At 43.0% G+C, this 16,282-nt stretch overlaps 1 protein-coding gene across 1 annotated transcript; it reads right to left on the bottom strand.

Moving 5' to 3' along the window:
* Positions 1–10,771: 10,771 nt before the first annotated feature.
* Positions 10,772–11,852, bottom strand: LOC136956032 (putative nuclease HARBI1). Its single transcript, XM_067249846.1, has 4 exons — positions 11,651–11,852; positions 11,428–11,540; positions 11,233–11,344; positions 10,772–11,151 (listed from the first exon to the last, which is right to left on the bottom strand). Exons 1-4 carry the CDS (start codon positions 11,850–11,852, stop codon positions 10,772–10,774), a joined length of 807 nt encoding a protein of 268 aa, XP_067105947.1.
* Between the last annotated feature and the right edge of the window lie 4,430 nt (positions 11,853–16,282).

The raw sequence follows: 16,282 nt of genomic DNA, 5'->3' as shown, positions 1-16,282 counted from the left end.
GGGAGTTGTTCTTGCCTCCGCGTCCCACCTGCTCGGGTGCCATCTCCACCCAGATTCAAGGTTGTTTCTGAAAATGAAGAGATAGAGACACAAAGAACAGCCTGCTTCCCACACCCAGTGTGAGACCCAATGTTTAAGCCTGAACACACTTCTAAGTTCATAACTTTAATAAGCACAATGCATAACTTTAATAAGCACAATATATTCTTTAAGATGCCATTGCTGTGCATGCCATGACCGACTGTGATTAAAACGTGATCAGCCACGCTAGCTCCACAGTCTTTGAAAATTCCGGGCTAAATAAACTATTTTGGGACAAGGTTTTTTAACAGTTCTGAACGTTTATTTTCACTGATTCTTTTGTGAATCCAAAAAATGAAAAAAATTCACGTAACCAGCCGACCAAGCTACGACGTTGCAGCAACGTTGTCCACAGGTCTAAAAATAACGTAACCAGCCGACCAAGCTACGAGACGGTGTGGCATTGTCTATCTTGAGAAAATACGGTCAGATCAAGCTAAAACTGATTCTGATAGAGAACAAGAGGCTGCTAGAATTGAACTAGAGCAGTTTGAGAGACAGAGCGTCCGGGAGTCATCGTTAAAACGTGATCAGATTGTTGCTATAGCTGTGGCTATGCAGAGGAGAGCCAGAGACAGGGAAAATGCAGTGTTAGTGGAAGCAGCGGGTCAGGTGCAGCCAGCACAGAACCTACAAGAGAAGGTTGAGGTTCATACCACAGAAAATATGATTGGTGAGTTTAGTCAGGAAGGCCTAAGAACAGAAGAAGCACTACTGCTTATGAGGTTGAGGAAAGGGTTCAGGTCAATCAAGCAGAGAGAGCCCCAACCATGAAAGGCCTGTAACTATCAGTTGAACCCCCAGGTATCAATGAACCCTATGTGTGCATATCCACGTCCTGATGTATGACAGCCTATGTACCTTTATCGCCCATGGTCAGTGACTGAGCTGAGGGAGCTAGGAAAGGGATTTCCTGACATGAGAGGACTCAGCAACATTTCTAAGAGATTTGCAAATAGTTATCAATGCCATACATACTTTTATTGAATCAAGGGTTAGAGGTTGCACTCCAGCCAGGTGTGTTGAGAAATAGATTACTGATGGTGTTTAATGGCAGTAATACCGAAGGGGTGTTGCTTGACTGGAGCAAAGTGTATGATCACAAACAGAGAAAAGATGAGGATCCTACAGATTACCTGGAAAGACTTACTAGGATTTTTGAAAAACATTCTGGTTTTACAGCAGCTGCATCCCCATGCCACTTTGTCATGTGTTCATATGTGGATTGCTTCCTGAACTCCAGGTAGAAGTTAATAAACAGGTTCTACATTGGGAGAACAAAACTGTTGATATGATTATGGATTATGTCAAACATAATTGTACATTGATGCAGGAGAATGCAGAAAAGAAAGTTGAGAATTTAATGACATTGCAAATGTATGTCTTACAGAAAGAAAATAATATGTTTAAAGGAAAAAGGAGAGCCAGGGGCAGGCAGCAAGGGGAGTAAGAGATAGACAGGGATATGTGCATACTCTGTAAACAGATACGCGACAGGGCAGGTTATTGTCACAGTATACAGAAATAGTCAGTACCCTTCAGTCATATACTCCATACTACTGCACTCAAGCCCTCCCTCCCGTAATAATAATCAAGAATAGGGGACGCAGAGCTTCTCTTTTTCAAGTAAGACACAGAGCTACTAGGTTAGCCAGTTGAACAGTATACAGTACCCAAATCAATGAGATGATAGTGGTAGTTTCTGGGGTTCCTGTGGACACAACTGTCAGTTAGCTCTTATGGGTGGATAGATGGATCTTTGAACGATGAACATGTATTTCTTTCAACTATGGGGAGTCAAATAAATCTGTTGGAAAGGAATTTGTTGTGCAAAAAAAAATAAAAAATGAAATGCACTACTGATTTTTTCTTATTTATTCCTTAGGATAATGAACACTTGGCCTAGCAATCCCATACACATCCCCCAGCAGTGGAATGCAGAGATTTTAGCGACCGCAGATGTGGCCTTGCTAGAAGCTGGGCCTGAGCACCTGCTAATCATATTGGGCACATTAAGAATGCTACCCCAGTTGTTATCATTGTTTGTAGTACGACTCTTGAGAACCGTACCTCAGTATGCTAGTAATAGAGAAGTAGGGAAAAGGTATTGTCCCAGTTATTGATGCTTTGTTGAAACAAGGAGTCATAGGTAGACTTAAGGTCAATTTTATCCTTTAAGGCTAATAAATACTTGGAAGTTTATTATGGGTTTTATAAGCAGGTAATGCCTGTGTTCAGGGCCGGAGTGGGGCCACTTTTCAGCCCGGGAGTTTCAGGCCCAAGACCGGCCCTTTTTTTTGTATACCAAACAGGGCCGGATGCAGCCTGCTTTGACTGGAGGTGCAGTGAACCTTTCTGGGGGGTATCATGATTACAGAAAGGGATCGTATAATTTTTTATATTGATACAATTTTTGAGACTGCTTAACGATCCGAGTGTTAATTAGGCACAGAGCCAGACGCAGTAAACATTCGGAGCTTTGCCCCAACCTAGGACTTATGGGTTTGATGTGATGCAAGATAGGGACTTCTACACTTACATGTAATGCGAGCACGCACTTTTTTGGCCATTATTTGAGCGCAAAATAGTTTTTCAACTGGTAAAACCTTTTCTAGTGATGCCATCACTCCGGCCCTGCTCCCATCCATCCTCCCTGACGCGTATTGTTACAGTAGCGCCGCCCGTCCCAGCTATCGGTAGCCGATCTGAGAAAACTTTTGGGAAAAGACGGGCTATGGACCCAACCAACTCGGGGAGAACTCCCTCACATGGTACAACCCATGCAGAGGCTGAGGTGTCAGAATGCAGAACGTGTGTAGCCTACTTTAACCCTTGTGTTATCTTCGGGTCATTCTGACCCATCAGTCATTGTGACCCACCGTCGTATTGCGACAACTTTACCGCATACAAAAACAAAGTGAGTAATTTTCTTTTAACCGTTGGGCTGTCTCAGACCCCCCACATTGCGAAGGTTAAAAGAAAATGCTATTTATTTGTTTTTGTATTGGGTACAATTGGGTAAACACAACAATGGTTCGTTGTGAACCTTTAGGTCATGTGACCCGAAGGCAGCACAAGGGTTAAGAGAAGATAGACTAACGTGACAAATGTCAACATAAAAAAAATCCTCGACCGGCCCAAAAGTGAAGCGGCCCACCGACCCAAAAGTGACCGAAACTCCCGTTTCCCGGTGGACCGAAACCCACCGGGAACTCTCCCGATTACCCACCCCGGCCCTGCCTGTGTTATACATCCTGTTGTGCCTAACCCTGTTACGATACTTAGCAAGTAACCCTGTTACTTTCTTCTGTGAATGACTATTGTTTGTTTTCTTCTCTGTTCCCATTGCAGAAGAGAGCCAGTATCTGTTTGCATTCACATTTCGCCAGGTCCAGTATACGTTTTCAGTTCTACCACAGGGGTACACCGAATCACCTATGTTGTTTAGTCAAGCATTACGAGAGGACCTCCAGGATGTCACCTTAACAGCCAGCTCTACTCTGGTGCAGTATATTGATGACCTTCTTGATATGTTCTAAGAATCTTGCCTCCTGCCAACAGGACACTATTGCTGTGCTACAGGCACTGGCTGAGAAGGGCCACAAGACCTCAAAGGCAAAACTACAGTTATGGTCTGAGGAGGTCAAGTATCTGGGCCATAAAGGTACAGAGCGACTATTGACTCCGGATAGAGTGGAGGCCATCCGATTGATACCGAAGTCTAGAACACCAAAACAACTCAAGTCTTTTCTAGGTTCAGCCGGGTATTGTCGTCAGTGGATCCTTGATTATGCTGTGTTGGCTAAACCTCTCTTTGATTTAATGAAGGGCCAGACTGTAACTCACTTGTTGTGGAACACTGAAGCTGATAAATCATTTGTATCTCTCAAGCAGGCCTGGGCCCAGGCGCCAGCTCTCGATCTGCCAGAGTACACCAAGCCATTCACACTGTACTGCCACGAGGCCAAAGGGTTTTCCCAGGGTGTACTGACCCAGCAGCATGGTAATTTTAGGAGGCCTATCGCCTATGTGAGTTCTTCTTTAAATACAGTGGCAGCAGGTTTCCCCCCGTGCTTACGAGGAGTCTGTGCTGCGGCAACATGTGTGGAGGCAACTTCAGATATAGTGCTGGGGCAGTGATGGTTCCTCACGCAGTAAGTCCTCTTCTGTTATGCACCAAAACTCAACACCTGTCAGCCACTAGAGCTACAAAGTATGAACTGATTTTGTTGACTCAAAGTAACATTACAATCCATATATGCTCCCCATTGAATCCAGCTTCATTGTTGCCCACCCCTGATGATGGTGATCCACATCATTGTGAGATGGTTGTCGATAAAGTGCTAACACCCAGACCTGATTTGTTTGACAAACAGATGGATAATGCTGAACTTGTGTTGTACGTAGATGGATCTTCGTCCCGAGCATGGGATGGCTCCCTAAACTCCGGATATGCGGTCTGCACGGACAGTGTGACATTCGAATCTGGTAAACTGTCTCCACAATGCACTGCACAGCCGGCAGGGTTGTTTGCTTTGACAAGGGCATGTTGTTTGTCAGAAGGCAAGGTTGTAAATATTTACACTGACTGATGGATTTGGAGTTACTCACAATTTTGGTGCCATATGGCGAGAAAGAGGTTTCATTAACTCCTCAGGTGGAGGAATCAAGAATGGAAAGATGATTCTATTCAATCAATTCTATTTCGATTGATAATTTGTTGTCTGCAATACTACTAGCGAGAAAGCTAGCTATTGTTAAGTGTGAGGCTCATACTAACAGGGAGTCAGGTGGCTGAGCGGTGAGGGAAAATCGGGCTAGTAATCCGAAGGTTGCCAGTTCGATTCCCGGTCATGCCAACTGACATTGTGTCCTTGGGCAAGGCACTTCACCCTACTTGCCTCGGGGGAATGTCCCTGTACTTACTGTAAGTCGCTCTGGATAAGAGCGTCTGCTAAATGACAAAATGTAAATGTAACAATACAGATGATGTTTCAAGTGGAAATGCTTGAGCTGATTTAGCAGAAAAGGCTGCGGCCAAATCCTCTGATGTGTCCCAGGGCTCTATATTTTTTTGTGTCTCTGCAACCAGAAACACGCACTCCCTCTCTTCATGTTGTGGCGGACCTTCAAGCCGCTGCTGATAACACTGAGAGGGATGGTTGGTTATCTGTTGGCTGTGTGAAAGATTCTACGTGCATTGTTCCCTTGGTTGGCTCGCATGGCGCACGGATGTGCCCATACGAGCAAGGGGGGTATGGTCTCAATATTAAATACAGATTAGTTTGCACCTGGTTTTTCCACAAAGGCTGAGCAACATTGTGCTCAGTGTCATACCTGCTAGAAGCATAATCCCGGAAAGGGACCAAAGAGAAGAGACACAGCCCACCCGCCACCAAGTGGTCCTTTTTATTAATTTACAAATTGATTTTATGCAGATGAACAAGTGTTGTAATTTTGAATATGTACTTGTACTTGTTGACATGTTCTCGAAATGGGTAGAAGCCTATCCATGTCGGAAAGTTGATGCTACCACGGTAGCCAAGATTCTCATGAGAGATGTGATCTGTAGATATGGGACCCCCACAAGACTGTCCAGTGATAGAGGTTTACATTTCACAGGTCAAATTGTTCAGGAACTTTGTAAAGCGCTCCAGATCAACCAGCATTTCCACTGTCCCTACCACCCACAGTCTGCGGGGGCAGTGGAGAGGCAAAATGGAACTTTGAAAAACAAACTAGCCAAGATATGTGAAGAGACTGGCCTAAAATGGCCTGATGCACTCCCACTAGCTCTTATGGCCATGAGGTCCACTCCCCAGAGGAGGAATGGACTTTCCCCACACAAGATAGTTTTAGGGAGACCAATGAAATTGCCTGTCTCTCCCCAACTATCATTGAAACAGATGGATATCCACCAGATGGATGATACAATGTTAAACTTTTGTTTTGCCCTAACTAGAGCAGCCAGGGTTGTGCATTCACAGGTGAAAGCTGCCCACTGGGGAGCCATGTCATCCCTATCAACCGGGAGACTATGTGAAAGTGCACAAACGGAGGACTGCCCTCTCACCGAGATGGACCGGTCCATACCTGGTTTCTCTTGGTGACTCACACAGCTGTGAAAGTGGAGGGTCGTCCGACATGGATCCATGCGACACACTGCAAAACGGCCCCTCCACCAAACAACACGGTGGAGGGTCCCAAAGGAGAGCCAGGGGCCGGTGGAGGAGCAGGTGCACCTCCAAATGGTGCCTGCTCCAACTTGCCATTTGTCTCATTCCCACTGGGTTACTCCTCCAGGAGTACACCAAGGGGGGTGGAGACCCGTTTTGCAGCGGCTGATCCGGGAGCAGGTTCCAGTCCAGCGGACCGATTTGAGCCAGAACCAGGACACCGCCATCCAGCACTCCAATCCAGGGGCACTGAGAAGGAGGTCCCAAAGAGCACCCACCCGGAGGTGTTGAAGACGTCGAAAGGTGAGTCACATGTGGAGCAAGCCAGAGAGGGGCTGCTGTTGCTACCATGCCTCTCTACCCAATGTGTGATTCATGAAGCAGATGACAGCACCCAGATGGGAAACCAGAGAGAGGAGCCTGGAGAGGGGAAGACACTTTCAGTCTTCCTCCGGCCTCTACATGAAGCAGATGACAGCACCCAGAACGGGGACGAGAAGATACTGTGGCGGAGGCCCTCGGTTGTTTCAAGGAAACCGAGGCCGCTGCCTGAGCTACGATGAGAGATGAGATCCAGACATACTGACGCACACACCTGACAGACATTTACTGATACTGGACGCATGAGTCCACAGACAACGCATACATGAGCCACACCGAGAGTCACTATTGCACGCTCTCAATTATACTGATGTGAACATTGAGATTCATCATAAAGCACACATGAAGAACAATCTGTACAACAACACCTTACCGTGGATGGAAAAATGACTGGACGCAGCATTAGAGGGGACAGACCTTGCAGGGTTTGTGGTTAGAGTCCCAAACATTCTGGAGGTTATCCAGGGATATCTGTTCCTCTGTCAATGGCTGATATGTGTAAGGTCAAGAAGTGGCCTTGTGTCGGGTTTGATGTAACAAATGTGACTGTTCTGTCGAGCGAGTCAGTCATCTCTTGAATATGCCCCACCTGCATGGTTATGTGTATGGCACAGTGGTGCAGTGAGAGTGTTGAAAAAAAATACATGCAAGGATACGGATTCTATGTATGCTCACACTCTACTGGATGATTTGTAAGTTCAATTGTATCTGAGTTCAATGTTACTTGTCCTGTATACCATTTGGGCGGGTGACATAAGTTCCTGATGTTGCTGACTATGCTATTCCTACACTTTTAGCATACTACAGAAGATGTAGTATATGGTTGATTAAATAATGATGGGAAGGTATTTGGGAAAATACATGTAACCACACTGTGGTATGTATGCTGATTTGCATGATTTGCCTGTTGCAGATGGACCTGTAAGTATAAGGGCATCACCATTTTTGGTTCCTCGTGCAGCTAACAATGGCACCATGTGGGTATGTGGTAAGAGTGCTTATTATTTCCTGCCGGCCGACTGGTCAGGAACATGCCTTGGGTTTATTGTAGGAGCCCTCAGACCTGTTGATGGGTTGCCTCTGCACCCCTTGCCCAAACATTGGTGGCACCGCCCCAAGAGAAGTATTATTAATGCAGGTGGTAAGAAGCTGGGATCACATCACGTGGATTCAATAGTACACAGTCACGTTTCACATTTTCAGCTGCCATTCTCCCTGTGTATGGTGTTATCACTGCCTTTAGAGATATTAGGAGCTTAGCAGTACGGTTGGAGTCCATTGGTAATGAGACAGCCGACGCCTTTACTGTGGTTGCTTCTGAGATGAAGGCCATAAGGTAGTGCTACAGAACCGTATGGCACTGGATTATCTGTTGTCAGCTCAGGGAAGAACATGTGCTGTGATAGGTCATGACTGTTGTACTTTTATCCCAGATGAATCTGCTAATATCACAAATATGGCTGCTCACATTAGAGATAATTTCAGCTTTGGGGGAACCTGAAGCTTGGAATTGTGCTGAATGACCTCCTCTGTTGGGGGTTTCTTTTTCGACTATTATTCAAATAGGAATCACTGGATTGAGCATGTTAATCGTTGTTCTGCTGATTGTGGTTTGTGCTTGGAAGATGTGTACTGCCTGCTGTGTACAGTGCTGTGCAGTGCGCTCTCGTAAGGCTGCCAGTAAGATTATGGTAGCCCAAATAAAGCTACAGACAAAAGCAAGCAATGATTACTGCATTGACATGTCTGATATGTAATCTCAAGTACCAAGTCACTATTTTGCCAATGTAATAAAGATAGCCATTTGCTTCCTTCTATTTTCCAACTGATATACAATGCTGTATGCAATGTGAATAGATCTGTCCTTAACCACAGATCGGTGAATAATAATTAAAGATAGTGGTTACTTTACTACTTTTATACTGTTTGAAATAATCTGAATTTATGAACAGTGTTTGATCTATACCATGCTGTGTTGAGCTCATGAGAGCATGACCCTTGGTTACGTCCAAGAGAGAAATATGCCTATGTTTCTAGTATCATTGATAAACTGTCATTATGCTGTTTGCTTATGAAGTGAATAGCTATAAGATAGTTCTTTTGTAAGGTCCTAGGGGGTGCCTGTGTTACTAGGATGAATCAGAGGTCACAATATCACCAAAGTGGTTAATGCCATGCAACTTTGAACAAGGAAAATAGAAGGAGCGTTAAGGTCATTTCTGGGAGCCCTATCTTGAGAACTAAGCAAAAAAAAAAAAAAAAAAAGCTATTCACTTAATTGACTTTGTACTTTTTCACCTGATTGGGTACTACATAATAATTCTTCAAATCCTATAATCACGTATGCTGTGCTGAGTAGAAACAGATAAAGTATTGTTTGATTGTTAAGGTTTTGAAATGTTATGAAACTTGTGAAATGTAAGGCACTACAGCAGGGGGGTATTCCAGGTAGCGGGTTTAACAAACTCTGAGATTAACCCTGAACTCAGAGTTGAGTTACTCTAACATAGGAAACTCCGAAAATTCGGTTCCAGAACACCTGATATGAATTAGTTAATTCGACTCAGAGTACGTCAACTCTGAGTTTAGCGCGTGCACGAGTTCTACTAAAAGCCAACATCTATGGAGCTCAGATACTAGGATTCACAATGGAAAAAGGCGACAAAAAAAGGGCTTCCTATTTCACCGCAATGGAATTGGAAATTTTAATCCGTGCGTATGGCGAGTCCGAGCACATATTTCGGAAAAAAAGTAATACGGCTGTAGCTGGGAAGGAATTGCTGATCGAGTCAATGCGTAAGTTTGAATTTAGTCCATAAATCGAACATTTAATGTCCGTTAATATTACAGGTGACAAAGTGTTGGAATTGTAATTTAATCAAATACAATGTTCATATAGGTGCAATCCCACAGGCGTGAAGCGCACTTGGCAACAACTGAAAATGAAATATAAAAACGTAATACAAACAGGTAAGGCATATTTAGCCTTTTGGCCTATAGGTTCATGATTGTAGCTTCCATCACTTTGGTATCATATTTGACATACAAAGTGAATATCCTCATTGCCTATTTTATCCTGTAGTGGCGGAAACACACAATGTCCTGTCGCCTGATATCTTGCTTAAATTAACACTGAGTTCAATTCAGCAAATAGAAAGAAGGCAGAGGCACGCAAAACGGGTGGAGGGCCCCCACCAGCACCTCTGACCTCTGCAGAAGAGCTGGCTCTGAGCCACAACATTGGCCGTCCAGTGGCTGAAGGCATCCCTGGAGGAAGCTCATCAGAGCCAATCACCCCACAGGACACAAGTGCCTACATAAGATGTAAGTATGTGCGAGTATGTGTGTGAATGTGTTTTCATTTTCCACTCTGGTCCACTTCTAGTCACTGATGGTGTAATCCGAGTGGTTGAGCCTCCTGCAAGCCTTTGCACAACTGTACCACTTGTAAGTAGGCCACTCAATACTCCATTATGCATAATAGTGGTGACTATCCTGAAACAATACCTTTCATCACAGGATGATGATGATGATGATGATGATGACACATTGACTGCTGCCACAGACAGGGTTGCAGAGAGGCCTACATATATGGTAGCTACATATATGATAGTTCTCTCTCCATGTACTTTATTTACAGTCTTGGGTGTAATTGTCAGTTTAAAATGTACACTGAAGGGATGAGAGTAATGAATGTAAAAACTAAATGCACAGTCTGATCCTGTTGAACAGAGCATGGATGAGCCTTGCCAGGAGAGGGGTCCATCAACCTCCAAAGCACAGCTACAGACAGTGAGATGTTCAGTAAATGGCAGGTGAATTCTGTGTGTAGAACTGGGATTTAATGTCATCCTAATGTATTCCCAGTTACCAGTTAAGGACTTGTACAAACTCCATTTGTTAAAACAAATGGAGAAAACTGACCAAGAGATGGTGTATTTGGGGCGGAAGATAAAGAAGACGGATCTAGAAATTGAACTGCTAGGACACCAGCTGCAGGTGGGTGCATGGTCACAGGTGAGTGAGTGAGTGTTAATTGTCAGAACAATATATTAATATTAATTGTTGCATTTCTGTTTATAGGCAATAAAGAAGACAAAATGAAATGGTAATGATTTGTGTTTATTTCAGTGTCAGGGTTGGTGGAAGTGTGTGCGGCACAGTATGTCTCTGACTTCTCTCCCATTTTGGACATCTGCAGGTTGGAGGGGATGGTCGTCCTCAGGGTCGTTTTGTACGGCAGGGTGTTGCTCTCCTCTAATAGTGGCAATATTATGAAGAACAACACAGGCCACAATAATATCACATGCCCTCTCTGTTTTTACCCTCAGTCTACGTAGGCACTGGAACCGGGCTTTGAGAATGCCTATGGTCATCTCCACCCGGGCTCTAGTCCTGCAGTGGGCCACATTGTACCACTGCTGAGGGCCCGGCTCAGGGTCATGGTAAGGGGTCATCAGAGTGGGCTGGCATGGGTACCCTCTGTCACCAAGCAGGTGGCCATGAAACTCTCCTGTAAGTATATAGTGGGTACATTGTGAGTGTGGTAGAAGAGGCAGACAAGGGAATGTTATTTGTTCAAAGCTTAACTTACCATTTGCAACTCTGTTGCTCAGGGTAGACTCGCGATATATCCTTGAGTCATGTACCGAGCCAGGCCATTTGGCCTCCACATTTGAGATCAAATGTGCTGCATCACATATAATCTTGCCAGTGCAGAGAAGAGATATTAGCTGCAATATTTTAAAGTTGTGCTGTAGTCTTTATTATTGTAAGACAGTAAATCTACCTGCACATTAATGCTGTGGAATGACTTCCTATTCACATAGCTCCATCCATTAATGAAGGAGACTATGATGGGGATGTGGGTGCCATCAATGCAGCCAATCACATTGGGAAATCCTGCAAAATGGAAAGGATTTACTCATCCCAGTCTGAGATTGCAACATTGTCATTCACATGATTTCAAATTTCTTCATTGACTTAAACTGAATGTGTGCTACATCAGTCACCTGAAATCATGTGAAATTCCTCTTTGATGGTCCTTAGAGGTTTGTGCCAAGGAAAGACTACGTAGGTCTGCAGTAGGCCTTTCAGTGCCAGGGCCACTTTTCTTATGGCTCGGCAGATTGTTGCTTTTCCAAGATGTTCTGCATCGCCAATGTTGTATAGGAAACTACCGTTGGAAAAGAAACGGAGAGCAACGCATATCATTTGGTCTGTTCTGAGAGCACGTCCACGGTGTGTTACATTAGCAATGTATGGATGGAGAATGTTGGTGAGATAAATTATTGAATGTGATGAAAAACTGTAACGTTCGCGTAGGTATTCATCGGGGAATGAAAGTACATCCAATCGCGGTCTTAAAATCCTCTCCTGGCGTAAGGCTATGCAAATTATATTTTGCTCGTAATCGATCGGCCGACCCAGGAAAGGACACCCCATGTCTGCAAACTGTTTCAAGATCCGAAAGTGGGTGGGGATTGCTAGGAAAACGCAGAGTAGAAAACCTGCTAGCGAGCAGGTTAGTTTCACAGCGTAAATTACCATGGCAACTAAAGAATGTATAATACATTACAACACATATTCTAGAACTGTAATCACCAGCTGCATATCAGGCACGACACTAACTATGATCCCAGTTATTTATGTGTGGCATTTTAATCACTGAATGCATCACGGGCACTGTGCACGAGTGAATATAACAACAGGATTTATGAAGGAGGCATGTCTTAAAGAATATATTGTGCTTATTAAAGTTATGAACTTAGAAGTGTGCCCAGGCTTAAACATTGGGTCTCACACTGAGTGTGGGAAGCAGGCTGTTCTTTGTGTCTCTATCTTTTCAGTTTCAGAAACAACCTTGGATCTGGGTGGAGATGGCACCCGAGCAGGTGGGACGCGGAGGCAAGAACAACTCCCTGATGCACGAGAGAACAAGCTCAACCCTCTTTTCATCTTTTATTTTAATTGCACTGTATATTATATGCTGGGGCAGGGAAAGATAGCCAGTTGGACTTCGTGAACCAGCCCAAACTCTGTTGCGGGTAGGGAAACGTAGACAACCCCAGAGCTCTGTACTTGTTGATTTCCAACTGCTGCATTAAAGCTGAGATTATCGGACCTCTGTGACTCCAGACCACTCTTTCTAGAACACAGATTTGTGTCATAGAATACCATCATTACATATTGGAATAGACACAAAGATTTAGAATCCTTCACAACTTACCAAAAGGTTTCGTTACCTCTCTTTCTGGAACGTGGAACTCGGATTATGCCTCTTTTCAGGGTTAAACAACTCAAAGTTTTTACTAAACCCGCTACTTGGAATACCCCCCCAGGCCCCAGATAAACAGTTGATAAATGTTTGTTGTGTTGACGTTAAACGTCAAAAGGGGGGACTGTGGAAGAAATTGGGATTTCCTGTGTGCTTACATTATTCACTAATCAATAGAACTAGTCATTGGATACTAGTTAGTACGTTCTCATGTAAGCTTGCTATTAATAAGAGTATATTGTGTCTGTGTCAGGTTAATAGATGTTCGGGGTCAGGAGAAAGTACTGGCTAAACGTCCCTTGTCATGACTACAAGGAGAGATCCAACTATGAACTCTCTCGTGTGAGAGTTGTCATGTGTTGGGAGCAGTGAATCTCTTTCTCTGAGACTGTTGTAACATCAATACTGCCTGACTCACTATCTATGTTTACATTCTTGTGCCCTATAAAAGATGGTCCTCCGGCTTTCCCAACAGAGAGAGACATGATTGAGACCTAAGCATGGTGTTGTGTTGTCATTTATTGTCAGAGGTCTGGTTTTCTCTCCCAATCTGCAGATTGATAAATACATATTAAAATCCAGAACTCAACTGAACTTACTCACTCCGTTTATGAAGAGACGGACAAAACACTTTCTTCATCAACGCCATCTTGGAAGACAAAAGTTGCTTCCTCTAGTAATATTAACTCTATGGTCTGAGCCGGGCCAATGCTGGCCCAAATCTGTTTTAGATCTGGATTCCAGATCCGTAACGGTTTTGGCCCGTTGTGCATCCGGTACGGATGTAGTAATAGGTCCGGCACGGACCTGGCGCGGATACTTTTTGTTATCTGGGTAGCACTGAGTACCCTTCGTTGACTTAAGACACTTTTTCACACAAAAACTTTGTAATCTCCTAAACCGTGCAACGGAACGTAAATAAAAATACAAGCAACGCAATCGAGACCAAGACGAATCTTTTGACACAGGCGTTGTCTATGTAGTACAAATATTGACTGATCCTTAGGGGGGCAAAAAGAATAATAATATATATGTGAGAGAACAATTTAAAAACTCTCTTGGAAGCTGCTTTGGATAAAAGTGTCTGCTAAATTAATAAATGTAAATGTCAAACAATTGATAGAGTTTACAAATGATGTATGATTTCCGAAGAATAAACAAATGCAAGAATAAATTCCTACTAAACTGTCTCTAGTCTCGAAAGGTATACAGTGTACCCATGGATGATTTCAGTATTTATGTTTTGGCAGGTACATTTATCGAGTGACCTAGACAAATGTATATGTCTAATTTTGGAGACTGAAAATGTCATGTTGGTGGATGAAGGTGGTAAAGTGTTTGTTCTTAATGTGAGTTATATTATCATAATAACTTAGTATACATTGACTATACATTTGACAAACTATACGTTGTATACATGATGACTCACTGGTCTTATATTTTGACAGAACGATGACTTCGCTATCATTCATAGACGACAAATCCAATTCCCAGAGGGCTGTAGGTGGATTTACATGTGCACATGTAATGAACACCATGCGAAACACATGCTGGCATTGTCAAAACATGTTGACACATAATTTAATGGTATTACATGGCGTTAGTTTTCTTTTGGACTAAAATGTTAATAATTTACACAAAGACATAACTTGTTGACCACAAGTACATTTTTGTTTACACAGATTTTGCTTTTGTGGATTGTCTCCATATAAGGGCATTTATTGGGATTTTGCCCAACATGGAAGATGTCCCAGAGAGCCCCAGTGACATGGTTAAGACCATGTTTTAAATAAGCAAGGTTGGTTTTAACTAACAGTGATATCAAGTGCATTTAATCTGATATGTTCTCTCTTTTTTACAGAACACAGTTATGCCTCTGATTGTGCGACCGAGGTAATGATAACACTAATTTGAAGTAGTTATTCAATGTGTAGTATTATAAAACATCATGTCTCTAATTATCATCCTTTCGTAATGTAGATTGCTAACATCAAGTGCATACCCTATGCAACAACTTTCTTTGTTGTCAAAGAAAATGGGTATGCCATAGTTAAAGTCGGTGCAGGCACGATGAGGTGTCAGATGTGCTCTGTGCACAAAAGTAACTGTTGCCATGTCCGAATCTTGGAGGACAAGCTAAAACAAGAGGATGGGAGTGTTGTGTGTCTTGCCATCCAGGACTGTCTGAGAGAGGGGGCTCCTTACCCTGACGTTGTCAAGGAAGCTACTTCCACTGAAGCTATCCTTTTTGACATTCCAGCAACAGAGAGGGTGAATTTTGTTTAGCATTATATAAATAATAGAATTTACACAGCTGAAAAAGCATACTACTCGTTTCACACTACATTTGATAACATTGTGGTTCCGTTACTAACAGACGCGTTATGGGACAGATGTTCCCAATCTTTTTAAAAATGAAGATGGAGTTTTCCTTCTGTACCCCACCCCTAAAGAGCAGTGTGACTGTGGCAGGCAACTGAACATCATCCCTAAAAAGGAGGTTTCTCTATACACTAGAAACCATGTGTACAGAGTGAGAGGCATTTTTGAAAATATAACTAAAAACACCTGTTCTCAAAGTTTTCTAGTTCATGTGTGACCATTAAGGTAATCTGTGTGTTGTTTTTTAAAGAATGCAATATAATGTTCTTTTCTCTAAAGCCCACCAACTCACATGCACCATGTGTCCTCAAGTTGAGGTTTATGATGGTGGCTGTGATTTCATGCTCAATATGGGCACCTACATGGTTCCCCATCAAGTCCTCAGAGATTACATTTATCACTTTTTCAACTCAAGGCAAGTTTACCTAAAATAACTCATGTTTTTAAAGACAGCAACATAATCGTGAATATGTAAAAACCTTTTCAACGTTAGGTATAACTAAACTTAGTTTTAACTATGTGTTTTGTTGATCAATTCCAGCACTACTATGTACAACTTCTTGGAGGTCCTAAATAGGCAACTCCAAGACACTGGAACACCAGATCATCTGCTTTTGTCTTACCGTAAATTTAGGGATGCCGTAATATCCTTCCTGCATCTTTTTTCAGCTGATTTTGCAGGGGGATTTAAATGTCCAATTAGCAAAGATGACTGCAAGTAAGCTCATAAACAAAGTTTGGATGCGTCACCATATTATTTTAAACCACATTTAAAGTACATTGTTTTGAAACTATGTTGAAGTTTTTGGAATGTTTTGAATTGGTATTGTCTCCACAGTGAGGTTGTAATGGATGGCACCTCTTTAGGCTATCACCAGCGATATGCTTTAAAAAAAGGCAGAGTGATGAATAGCCAACATGTAATGGACAAAGGAAGATACGTTTTTTTTTTTATTATGTTAGTTAGCTTTTGCGTTTTACATCC

The sequence above is a fragment of the Osmerus mordax genome, chromosome 14 (assembly GCF_038355195.1).
Source record: "Osmerus mordax isolate fOsmMor3 chromosome 14, fOsmMor3.pri, whole genome shotgun sequence".
Classification (NCBI taxonomy): Eukaryota; Metazoa; Chordata; class Actinopteri; order Osmeriformes; family Osmeridae; genus Osmerus; species Osmerus mordax.
Note: the sequence above shows the minus strand (reverse complement) of the source record. Positions and strands in the feature narration are given on the sequence as shown.